Raw genomic sequence first — 13,690 nt, 5'->3', positions numbered from 1 at the left:
AAAAACATATGTTAAGGAAGCAATGGATTAAGTAGTGTGCCTGCTTTATAACTGAAACGGCCAACAAGTTTTTTTTCTATAAAGGCTCTTATACTGCCACATTAAATAATTCCTCCCTAAGACAAAGTTTGTTTATGATCAGTTTCTTTCATTGGTAAAGCTACAATGCAAAATCCTTGACAATATGCTGTCATAACGTTATTTACAGACTAAGGTACTCATCTTCCTGATGCTACCCATTATACAAAATACATCCATCTACAATGGAAATTATTCATTTTATTTCTTATTATATTGGTGATTCTTGAACAAATTCCCACAATCCACCTGAGTAATGAAAACACATTTCTACCTTTGGCAAACAGAAGCAAAAAATTACAGCTACAGCTGTGTTGAAGAAGTTCTATCTATATTTTGCTGCATGCTTAATCTTTACTCTGGAAAACTTAATTTTTTGGGCAAGACATGTGAGAAACAGCACCTAAAAACCAAGTATTCTCGTACTGTATATAAAGAATGTACAAGAAAAATAGAAAAGTATTTTGACAGAGGTGGCTGAGAAAAGGTTATTGTTTATGGTAGAAACGCTATTATTTTGAAGTTTCACTAGTTTTTCTCTTTTCTGTGATAAAGGGCACCGTGACAGATATTACACTATTTCTACCTATAATTTTTATTTAATGATTTAAATTAAGATTTTGAGAAAAACTCAATTTAGAGATAATATTAGGGGTTTCCAGTCTCTAGGTAACAAGACACTGAGTTTACTAAATGGATTTTACTGGGTTTACTTGTTAAGCAAATAGTATTAAGTTTTGATAATTATTTTTTAAATTCCAAAGATTTCCAAATATTTTCAGAATCAGCTTAGGTTTTCACATGACATTTTCATCATGAGTATATTGGAAAGATAAAACTCTAAACCTACTATTCAAGAAATATGACACTTCATAAGACCAATTCATATTCCACAATCAATATAATTAACAACTTAAGAGTAAATAACTCCTTTGTCATTTGTTTGATTCCCCAAAAAGTTCCATTTAAAGATTGATTGCATTCTTTAAAAATATACAACGAAATTTTAAACCTAACTCTTTTGATTCCCAAAAATCAGTGCAGTTACAAGGTGTGAAGAAGATCTGGGGATATACCATTACAGTACTACCTTATTTCGGATTACTCTAAAGCTTAACAATAAAGTTAATCTCTACAATAATTTTTGCATATGAGACTTCATGGTAGATTTTCATTGCACTGAAGAGTTAAATGCCTTTTTTTATCTCAAAAGAAATATTTCACTTCCTTTCCTAATCTACTCTGTATCTACAGAACCCCATCTGTTAAGGACTGATCTGGCAGACATCTATACTGCTGCAGATTCAAAGCCCATTCAAATCAGTTTCCAGCTTGTGAGAGCTCTATTGCCTCTTATCACATTAAAAATGTATTAAAAAGCATATAAATAGTTATTAAAATAACCTAATATAACATCTTCTAAAGTAAAATTGGTATTGGTTAGGTGAAAACTGGAAAAAAGCTTTAAACGTGTTCCTTTAAATTTACAGAAATAAATTTACAGAAATACAGTATCTGCTAACATACTAACATATTTTGAGATCTAACTTCTTTGCTTTTAAAAAGGAAGAAAAAAAAAGACAAGTACCAGCCTCCTACCTGCAGCTGGTTAAAATTAAAACTCCCAACAACATTTCTACTAGTGTTTTTAAAAGAATTTGGCTATATCAATGTGGTAACATTATTCAAACTTATAACTGACTTTTGTGGTGACATATTTAAAGAGTAAAGAGAAGCAGAAAGGGGTGTTCTGTACTTAAACAGTAATAAATATAACAAAGCAAGGACAGGTGTTCTCCTGTCTTTGACTTGAACACTAGCAAGAAGAAGAAAAAAAAAAACAGCTTTAACTTTTCCGTGAATTTAAGAGGTTCATAAACAGTAAACATTTTCTAATCCACACTGCTATAGTTGCAATTTCCTTTCAGTTTTCCAATAGATCAAATAAAAATAATGGCTTAGTTGAAAAATCAGACTACATGGGTGTTATAAAATCTCCGTGCAAGAATATTTTTATATTGCTGTGACTCCACACCAAATACAATAGTCAGCTGATTGCTCCTGATTTAAACCTTGCCTTCCAAAACCAAACCTTACTGTATGCAAAGGAAACTGTTGAAAAGCTTTGCTGCAGCAAAAACTGCATTTACAAAACATTAAAAATGAACTACTCTTAATTATGTGCAATTTATGATTCCCCTCTCCTGTTTCTTCCTATTTTCCCCCCTGACATTTTGAACGCTTCTTAGCCTCAGTAGATGGCTCAAAACATTAAGTCATACACAGTTCTGCAGTAACGCTTTCTAATCATGAAAGAGAAAAAAAAAAAAAAAAAAAAAAACTAGGGCTACATCTAACACCTTTCCTTTAGTCTTTATCCATATGCCACGCTCTCTAAGACAACCACAAAAACCAACCTGTATGATTTGGTGCCCTCACATTTTAACATGTTGTGAGCGCACGCGCGCGCGCGCGCACACACGCACACACCCACGACTAAAGAGGTGAACACATTCAGGACATTAAAAAGAAAGGCTACCTAAAATAGAGATGGGAGTTAGGGGGACACAGCCACAACACTCTCCACATCATAGTCTCGTAATATATTTAAAAGCAGATGCAAAACTGCATCATTTTCCTCCTCATTCGACATCACGCCCCAGCTGCTCAAGTTCGAGCTAATGCGCTCCCCACATTTCAGAAGCATCGGGGGAATTTAGGCTCCAGGGACAAGGCTTTCATCCTCGCCTTGTACAATTAATAGTGTGGGAGAAAAAACTCCACAGAAAAGGAGGCCTCCTCTCCCCTCAATTAAACTCTCAAATCGACCCAAAATCTGCACGGCAAGGAATGATTTACTACTCAGCGGTATTAAGCTGGGCACAGCGCTCAGGTGGCTGGAGGGGACCAGAGGAGACCCAGGAGGTGGCGTGGCTTGGACTGCGCGCTGGCAGGTCACCAGCTGGCAATACCAGTTGGACGATCTGGGCTCGCAGGGACGCGCTGCGCGGTGACCCTGGGGGTGCAGGGAAGCTACGGGGGCTGGGAGGCAGACAGCACGCATTTTCCCTTACCAGGTTCAGCACGGTCTCGACGATGTCCCTGTTGCTGACCTCTCCGACCTGTATGAGTCCAATCAACACTGCGAATTTCATCCGGATGTTGCGGATCGGCACCGAAGGGTTAATCATCCCAGCGGGAAGCACCACGGAGCCGGAGCCCGACGCTCCCATCGGCTCCCCCATCCCGCTGCCCCCGCCGCCGCTGCCCCCGCCGCCTCCGCCTCCGGCCCCGACGGCGATGAGCCCCACGGGCTGAGGCTCGAGCCCCGGGCCCGGGCCCGGCTTCTCGCTCGCCATATGCACTCCTCCTGAGGAGAAGAGAAGAGCAGAGGCGCTGCCTCCGCCGGTACCGTTATACCTGCCTCGTCCCCCGCCCCCCGGCCGTCGCCTCGGAGCCCCAGCATCCACCAGCGCCGCAGCGCCGGGCTCGCTCCCCGCCTGCGCCCCTGCCCTGCCGGCTCCGGAGCCCTCCCCGGCCGAGGCGGTGGGTTATTCTCAGGCTTATGCCCGGCGGTGAGGGCGCCGCTAACCGCTGCACGAAGAGCAGCTGTGCCACCGCCGCGGCTGCCTCCTCTCTCCCCCCCTCCCGGTCGGTCCGGCCCGGCCCGCCCCTCGCGGAGATGCTGCTGCCGCTCTGAAAAGCCCTGGCGCTCGAGCAGCTGGCCACTGCGCTGGCCGGAGCTAAAGCCCCGGCTGTGGCCGACGCTACTGAGACTGCTAATGCCGCTGCTACAGGCGCCACAGTTGTGAAGCCCCGACGCCGCCGCTCACTCCGCCATGTTGCCGCCCCCTGCCTGCAGTAGCGGCCAGTGCGCCTGCGCAGCGCCTTCGAGGGGCGGGGCCCTCGGTGCACACACCTCCCCCCCCCCTTTTGCCTCGCGCTCCTGATCTTCCCTCCCACCCATCCCGACACCCTTAGTCCCTCCCCCAACCACCCTGAACCGATAGGTGACCAGGTGCATAGGGCCCGCTGCCAGACACTGGAGCTAGCTGGCAGAGGCGAGGCGGGTGGTGGCTTCCTCGTAGTCTTTCCCTTGAGGGTGAATTCTCCCTGCGGGGAAGGACACTGTGAGTGTGTGTCTAGCCTTCGCTGCCATCTCCTTCCTTCAATATCCTCTTGCTGGGAGGAGGTTCATTATCTTCATTCTCAGCGTCGCATCCGGCAGCCGCCACTGGCTGTACCACGTGCCTTGTAAGGTAGGGGAGTGGCAGACGACCTATTTCTGCCCCTCTGCGCCCTTCCTCTAGTCCTGCTCGCCTGCGCCCCTGGAATTTCCAAAAAAAAAAAGTGGCTGGCAAAGCAGAAACAAACGCACTGTGGGGAATGATCCTGCGTTGCTGGGGCAAGGATACAGATAAATGTCATGGGTCTTTTTTTTCAGCCGTGAAAGAAGCGCACGGGCACAACCTGCGCGCACAGGCACAACTTAAATTAGAACCTGTGAAACAGTGATTTGCTCTGGATGGAGCTTTGAACAACAAAAAGCTCTTGAACTCACCTCCCAACTTATAAAAAGGCTGCACCCTGTGCCACTGGGGTAATTTGGTGGAAGCTACAAATCCCGTAATTTAAAAATCCCTAAGGATCCTCAGGTTATGATGCCAGTTAATGATAATGCCTCCCTTTTTCTTAGGCATGTACACTTAAGAGGATTTCGAAATTATCTAAAAATGTAGGCAATTCTCATTGCCAGCCTTGGTCTGTGACAAAAATATATTTCTGTGTCTGCACAAATATAGAAACTAAAAATACTTTTAGTTTAAAAAATTAAAATGTACACAGTAATCTGCTCTAATATTGAATTAAAACTAAATAGGTATGTCTGCCGTTTTTGTCCTCGAAATGAAGGATGTGATTTTCTTTAATATTTCATGAGGTATGCCCTTTCCAGTAAAGGTATATTAAAAGCCACTAGAAATATTAGATATCTTAAGAAATGTTGAAATTATTTTAATTGTCAATATACAAATCTATCATAATTTGTTTTGCTATTGCGCATATTATATTGGACTGGCTAATCAAGCTAACTCCTGGGATATTGGAGCATGGTAAAATTCTAAACTACTATAGATCATATGTAACAAACTTCCTCAAAACCAGTGCTTAGGATTAGTTTGTGTGTGTGTGTGTGTGTGTGTGTGTACGTGTGTGTGTGTGTGTGTTTAAATTTGCACTGGAGAGATTGAGTTATGGGAATAGTTAAGCAACAATTTATGAAAGAAGTGATAATTGGCACATCCATTAAAATTAAACAGCAATTGAATTATAAAATGCTAGAATGATTGCAACTGTGTAGAAAATTTGCAAAACCAATAACTTTTAATAGTGTGACTTAGATATGCTATATAATTGAAAAATCTTGTGACATGTATATCCACCTACAGCACTTCTGTGTCCCAAATGTGTATCATCTACTTTTATGAGTGCTATTTTCATTTGCAAATTTAAAATGACATATGTATCTTAAATATGTAAATCCATACTGAAACGTCATTGCACTAACTTTTTTTCACTCCACTGGGCATATACAGAGTGGGGCAAAAGTAGGTTTACAGTTTTGAGTACACAAAACAAAAATTATTCTTGTATTATTATTTATTAATTATTGTTGCATTTTCCATGCAAACAATCGGACCTACTTTTGCCCCACCCTGTATTACATAAGGTTCTACCTCTTGTTGTTTTTACCTTTCTTGCATTAGTGCTTTAAGAGACAGTGACAACTTGAACTTTATATTTTCTTTCTGAATAGATAGCATAAGATCATTTTATATTTTTGCTTTTATTTTCTCAGTTTTGTTGTTAAGCAGTACGTGTGTGCATTTTGGTTTGGGTTTTCTTGTTTGTTCATTTTCCTTCAGTAGAGATAGGGGCTGTGTAGAGAGGTTTTCACTATTTCAAATAGGAAAACCCCACTACTTTTGTATACTTAATTCAATATCAGAGATATTTAAAAGAGCTTACCAATTTAAGCGCATTCTCCAGTACACTATCAGGTCCTTTAAGGTAGTGTGGTACTGTGGAAAGTGCACAAACTTTGGAATCACACTCACTACTTAACTACTCATGCAGTCTACTCAAGTTATTGAACTCAGTCTCACGCTCACAGCAGTGAGAATTTAGTGAAATAGTTTCAACTCAGCAGCCAGCATACGTTATATGTGTCCTTGTACCTTTAGTGTATAGGCACAATGTGTTGAATGACCTATAAACATATGTAAGACCAATTATAATCACATGCAAATTTTTATAATTGCACAGTTATGTGTTTTCAATACTATCCCCAAAACATAAAGTTTAGAAAAAACAGCAGTTCTGTTTTTTTTAGCCTACAATGCCTATTTTCCCTGAAAATTTACAATTAACTTAGCTTTTGCATTAAAATTATTTTGAAGTAGAAGATAGGTATAAAATAATAGAAGCTACATAAAATGTTAATTTTTAAGATTAAAAAATATTTTATGTGGTGAATATTAATTTTGTATACATTTTTGCTTTAATAGATGCATACTCATACTTCTAAAGGTCAATTCTTCAAAGATAAGAAGCCCATGAATCTGAATTCGAAAAGACAATATTATATAGTGATGGAGAACAAAGACCCCAGATTTACTGGGACCTGGGTTTGAATTCCATTTCCACCGCCCACTTACCTATGTGAATTCCAGGCCAAATGACTCTCTCTGAAGTGTTAGTTTACCCAACCCAAAGTAGAAATTCACAGGATTACAGGATCAAAGGAGCTAATATATTTAAGGTAATTAATATAGTAGGGTTAGAGTAGGCAGATAGAAGGATATGAGCTGGGAAAGACTGGGAGAGGCAGCTGGGGCTTGGAGGAAGTACGTGTGAGACATGACAAACTGAAAATAGACAATGGAGGTGGCAGGCCCCTATGTGAGCAGGAAAGATTCAGAGCCCTCCAGGACATGGTCTAACCGGTGACATAACACCTAGATGAAGGAGCCTTGTAGGTTAAAGATACATTTTTCTGAGACATGAGGGAGAGGTGACTTGCTCCTGCATAAGGGCACTCCAGCCTAGGGGTATATATCATCTAAATTCCCAAATATGTTGGTGCACTGGGTTGGGTTTCTGCTAACTGAGTTGTCTGCTCAAGTCCTATCTGATTGTATCTCTTTCCTACAAATAAATCCTCACTTGTTTTTGCTGTTATTTGTTGTCTGTTGTTTGAATTTATTTGTACAAGCAAGACAACTGGGGGAGCAGAGTACTGTCTCTTGCCAGGGGCTATCTCTGGCCAAAGGCCCCCTTGACCACCGGTGACAGTAGCAGCTGTCAATAAATAATGTTTCCCTTCTTTGGTTGTGGAAAAAGACAACCTTGTAGTTATTTTTATCTTTTCAGCACCTACCATGCCTAGCTCGTAATTTACGTTTAATAAACGTGTTCAAAAATGAATGAATGAAAACAGCAGTTCTCCAGGCTAAATATTCCCATTCCCTTCACCTGTTATTTTAAAAACAGGTTTCTTGCTGTGCTCTAATCCGAACAGAGTACTCCAAATGTAGGTTCAAACCAGTAAAGAGGGAAACTCTTAACTAACCTTAACCTTTGGAAATACAGCTCCTGTTAATGTAACCCAAATCAATTTAGTTTGGTTTATTTTGCTTTGGTTCAGGGTTTTTCAACAGTATGACAGTAATGATTCATGTTTGGCACACAGTAGATTCTCAAATAATTTTGGTACCATTTCCCTCTTATGTTAAAGTTTTTATCAACCAAAACACCAAAGACTTTGTTCTGTTGTTTTCTTTTATTTCTAAACATGCTGCTCCAAAGCAGCAGCACATCTGCAATATTGGCTTTACATGTAGATTTTGAGATATAAAGTGCAGAAATGTACAAATCTATTTAAATTTAATTTACTTTTTATTCAACTTTTCTATTTAATTTTCTTTTGTGTGTGTGTGTTCCCACTTATTCAACATGATTGAGTAACTATCATATGTATGCACCATACAGAAATACCAAGTTTTTTAAAAAAACAGAACACTGAGTATTTAAGAAGGTATTATAACCTTAATTAAATCCTTAATTGAGAAGGCACTTCAGTAACTCTGTTTCAAAGTCATGGTCATCATCAGTGTACAGCACTGAAGAGTAAATTTATTTGTACTATGTACAAAAAATAATTTCCAGTATTATGCAAGAAAATATTTTTTAGACATTTTCTTTATCTTTCTGTACAACTAAAATAAAATGGAACATTAGTACAATTTTTAGAAATATTTTGTTTATTTTAATGAAGCTAGCACAAACAGTGTCCATTTAAAACCCATATCCCAGGCCAAAAAGTACAAATAAAATAAAAAAGAGCAGTGTTCTACTGTATACACTTTTGCATGAATAACTTCATTAACTGCTAATGAAAATTAGAACTTTTCTGGGATCTTTTTTCTTTACTCTTAAAATTCTTTCTCTTCAGTGAAGCCGTCTTTGGAGTTAGTTTTTACTCTCACTTTATCTGTCATCTTGATTCCAACCTGATATTCCTCTTCTTTTGGTCCAGGCCTTCAGATTTTAAAAGTAGCTTCAAGTTGAGGAAAGGTCATTTTTCCACAGTTAGTTCTCTGGAAAACTTCCATCTCCCACTGAAAGTAATAGTCTAGGAGTGAAGTAATCACATGCTAGAACTTCAGGGCCAATTAAAAAGTCATTATGCCCACTTGCATTGGTCAGCCTTATTTATCACAAGCCTGAAAATGCACAGTCCTGGCAAAGGTGGCCTCCCTGTGCAGACGTGTAGTATTTCAAAAGGAGACGGCAATATGAAGGGGGCTGAACTTTGATCACCAGAAATCAGCACAATGAAAACAATAATGAATAATGGGCACTAGAATTTAAATTTTAAAGAGATAGGGGATCAGTTTCCACTTCCATTTTGAACACATTACAAAAGAACTATTTTTAAATATTAAAAAAGAATTGAGGGAAAAGAAAACGAAAAGAATATCTAAACCATTGAATGACCATGTTTGTTCCTGACAAATTTCAATTGCATCTTCTTCCTCCATCCCCAGTTCTTTTGGAGTGTGATTATCAGCATTTCTCTGACCTTCAAAGAGAAACCTAAGTGAATCCATTGGAACTCCCTGTCTTTGACAGCATGATTCTTTGAGTTTCTTGAGATGTGTTTTCATTTTCACTTTGAAGTGAACCTCACTGCTATCCTGTCCAATGACTGAGTTTAGTGTATTCTCCTTCTTTCTTATCCCCCAAGTCCTCCTCAATTTAATGTTTTGCCTCAGTAATGGTTGTAAAACTTCACTGTGCTTCAGAATCACCTCAAGGACCTGTTAAGACTCTAATTTTGTATTTAATTTTAAACTGCTAATAATTTCATGCAAAAAAATGGTCTTATTCCTCTTATTATGTTATTACCTGCAAATCTGAAAACATTTCTTCTATGTCTTCATCCAAATATTCATTTGAACAAGATAAAAACAGTTTTGTAATAACTAAAAACATTCTGATTGAAATCAATTCACATTTTTCAAACTGTGGGTCACAACCAATTAGTGAGTCATGAAATAGATTTAGTGGGTTGCAACCAGCAGGTTTTTTAAATGAAATAGAATAGAAAAACATAGAATGGAAAATATCAAAGTGCACTCATTATTGTAAATAGGTATACACATAAACAAACATACATTTGAACATGTATGCTTACCAGGTAATGATGTAAAATGTATTTCTTACTACAAATCATAGTGAAAAGGTTGGAAAATCACTAATTTAAATCACTAATATAAGCACCTGTTTGGTATAATCCTTCAATTGTTAAGTAACCACCATCTTCTGCTAACAACTAACTTGTCCAAATGGGGGACATTGACAACTAGTCAGTTAGAGTCTGGATACACTCTGTCTCTGTATCTGAGCAAAATTAAAGTAAAAATAGAGAGGTGAATTATGACTTTTTCCAATAATTATATCACAAACAGTAAAATGTATTTAATCTGATAACATAACTCACTGCTTTCTTTTTCTAATGAATGATATATTTTATTATCTCACCTAGAAGTAATATTAAACTATTTTCTGTGAGTTTTTGAGAATTTATCTCCTTGTCCCTTTGGCTTTTTAATTATTTGGCGCTTCTACTTCTCTGTAACTTCTCAAAGACCACTGAGAGTTGTTTAATAATCTAATTTTCAGATTCTTTCAGGATGAATAGATATAATTTGTCCTGTCTTGGATACTTGAAATCATTTAGACTAGCTTGATACCTATTTACAACTTCTTCACCAAACTCAAACTTCGGTTTGCTCCAACTACTATTACTTCTACCTTTTTCTCTCCACTACTTTTTCTCCTAAACATAAAACACTATACAAAATAGCCCTGGCCTGTGTTGCTCAGTGGTTAGAGTGTTGGCCTGCACACCGAAGGGTTTTAAGTTTGATTTCCGGTCAACGATTCATGCCTTGGTACTGATTCTGTCTCAGGCCTGGTTGGGCTGCATGCAGGAGGCAACCAATCAATGCATCTCTCTCACTCTCTCATACTGATGTTTCCCTCTCTCTCTCTCTCTCTCTCTCTCTCTCCTCCCTCCCTTCCACTCTCTCTAAAAATCAGTGGAAAAGATATCCTCAGGTGAGGATTAACAACAACAAACAAACAAACCAAAACTGACACAAAATAGTAATTCAATATGTGTTAACAAATTTGGAATGGCTAAAATGTTGATGTTTACCAATCAAGAAATATGTGATGAGTGCCTACTGTGTGTAAGAAACTAGATTGGTCAAAATTGATTATTAAAATTTTTTTATTTAGAGAAATATCACATTTACAAATGGAAAGTGAACCAGCAAGTCAATACATTAAAAATATCAAGTGAAATAAGTACTCTAATTCTGAAAGAGCTAGACACCATATAAGCCCCCTAATTCACATGTGTACCCTCAAACATCCACAAAAAATATACACACAAATGCATCATACGCATTTACACACTCATCATAGCTCTGCCTCTTCTTCCTTGGTAATATGTCTAGCATTGACCCTATTCTCTTCATTATTACCGTCATGCAGTGAGATCCTGCTCACTTCATACCTGATGTGCTCTCCACATTCACTCTTCTCTAGTCCATCCTGTACCTGGGTAATTTTCCTAAAGCTCCACCTTGATGGATGGATTGTTGGTTCAGAATTTTTACTTTATTAATCACAATAGCTTTTACATGCATATATGTCATCTGCTCCGAAAATCACTAGTAATTCTCTTTGCCTAACAAATGAAACCCAGAGTTCTTTTTCTGTTACCAAAGTCCCTCCATACTTTACCTTACTTGTTAGTTTTACCTTATTTTATTCCTGACACAAAATCTATACCAATGGCTCCCAATCTCTTTGATGTATATAACTCTTTTTATCATTAAACAAATTCTCAGACTCCTAGACTCTTACCTGAGGTATTTATTCCTTTAATATCCATTAATTGAGAAAACACAGTGATGAAAAGCTATTTTCAATTTAAAAATGCCACTTAATAATGTTTTACTTTTTAAAACTTATATCTACATATATTTCAGACACGCATAAACACACACACTATTGTGGGTTGAATTGTGTTCCCCCCAAAGATAAGTTAAGTTCTGCCCCAGGTACATTGTGAACTTGTTTGGAAGTAAAACCTTTGTTGATATACTTAAGTTCAAATGAGGTTATACTGGAATTAGGTTGGACCTAAATCAAATATGACTGGTGTTTTTGTAATAAGAGGGAAAGAGGTACACAAACAAATATGCACACAGAGGGAAGGTGATGGAAAGACAGACACACAGGGAAGAAGGCCATGTGAAGAGAGGCGGAGATTGAAGTTATGCAGCTATGGACCAAGGAACGCTGAGAATTACTGACAGTCACCAGGACCCAGAAAAAACATGACCCTGTTGATACCTTGATTTTGCACTTTTAGAATGCAGAACTGTGAGAGAATAAATTTCTGTTGTTTTAAGCCATCTGGTTTATGGTACTTTGATACAGCAGCCCTAGGAAACTAATATACATACATGTGTTTGATATTTTTCATGTCCACAAAAAAATGCCTGATGTAGAATCACCAAAGGACATCAGCCATGCCTATGTAATGAAGCCTCCACAAAAACGCTAAAAGGACTGTGTTCGTAGAGCTTCCAGAAATTCTTTCCACAATCAGAAACACTGATAGCAGGAGATCCAACGTGGCGGCATTGTAGGTGGAAGCTACACTCACCTCCTCCCAGGACCAAGATGGAATTTCAACTAAAATATAAAACAACCAACTTGAATAACCAACTGAAGCCTAGCTGAATAGAAATCTTATAACCTAGGATTTACAGAAGAATCAACATTGAGACTGGTAAGAAGGGAGGAGACACAAAAAGGGCTGGCGCCACCACTGCATGCTGTGGCTGAGGTTCTGGAGGGATAGCTCAGCTGCAAAGGTTCCCCTGAGGAGTGTGAGGTTTCAACCCCACACAGGGCTCCTCTTCCCAGAGCACCAGAGCTGGGAAGAGGAACCCACTTAATATCTGGCTGTGAAAATCAGCAAGGATTTTGTTCACCAGGGAGAGACAGGAATCTCCTAGAAATCCGGGCACCCTCTTATAAAGCCAGCACACAAAACCTCTTTTGAAGCCACTCATCCTGGGCCCCACCAGAAGGAGGGCAGCTCAGAGCAGACTAGAGTTGTGGGAGGAAAGACTGGGTTGTGTGGCTCTGTGGAGACAACTGAGGGCCAGCTGACAGGGTCTCTGTGCTTAGTCCTTCTCCCACACTGCCTACAGACAGCATCTTTCTTGGGTTGAGCACTTCCCTCCATGTGGCATCAGCCTGGGGGAATGCAATAGCCTCATCCTCCCAACTCCCTGTTCCCAACCCTGTGAAGCTGTGGCTCTGAGGAGGAATCAGCTGCCTGGACCCAGGGTGTAGAGGTCCTGGCAGAGATCTGGTGGGTGTCAGAGCCTGAGTTGTATGGCTCTGGGGAGGGGACCATTCCAACCACCTCCCAACTAGCTTGATGGGCACCACTATCCCGCAGGAGATCTACTAGCCTCACTCACCTTGCTGACCTCAAGCTTTCCAGGAGGTTCAGGCAGAATGCAGGACAGAGTGAGTTATATGGCTCTAGGACAGGGTCATTCTTCCCTCACACATGTGACTGACAGGTACAAAGGTCACTCTTCACAAGGCTAGATTTTGGTCTCTTGGGGCCTGATAAGCATTGCTGACCTCCCCCTGACAACTCCCTGAGACCCGACTTCAAGACAAAGGTCTGTGGGCACTGGGCAAGTGGCAACTAGCCTTGGTATATCCTGGGACATTTGCTGAGTAACCTCAGGTCCAGCACCGGGAATGAGTTTGAATCTGTATCAGTCAGGTGAACACCTCTTGCCCCTACCTTGTGATGCACTGAAAACCTACCTCACACAACTAGAGTACCTCCAGAGGCTCTTTCAATGACTGAGCCTAGCAGGCAGTGACAGGCAGACACAAATGGATATAGATTTCAGAGTGCTTTGGGCTTTTTGCTGACCTG

General features: G+C 39.8%; 1 protein-coding gene across 3 annotated transcripts in view; it reads right to left on the bottom strand.

The window, feature by feature from the left end:
• Positions 1–3,437, bottom strand: part of NBEA (neurobeachin) — an 816,964-nt gene extending 813,527 nt beyond the window's left edge. For all 3 annotated transcript variants that reach the window (XM_016197269.2, XM_016197275.2, XM_087814370.1), the window contains exon 1: positions 3,153–3,437. In XM_016197269.2, coding sequence (XP_016052755.2) covers positions 3,153–3,437 — 285 coding nt within the window. The remainder of the gene's footprint in view (positions 1–3,152) is intronic.
• Between the last annotated feature and the right edge of the window lie 10,253 nt (positions 3,438–13,690).

The sequence above is a fragment of the Miniopterus natalensis genome, chromosome 2 (genome assembly GCF_054644295.1).
Source record: "Miniopterus natalensis isolate mMinNat1 chromosome 2, mMinNat1.hap1, whole genome shotgun sequence".
NCBI lineage: Eukaryota > Metazoa > Chordata > Mammalia > Chiroptera > Miniopteridae > Miniopterus > Miniopterus natalensis.
The sequence above is the reverse complement of the archived record's forward strand: the minus strand, read 5'-3'. Positions and strand labels throughout refer to the sequence as shown.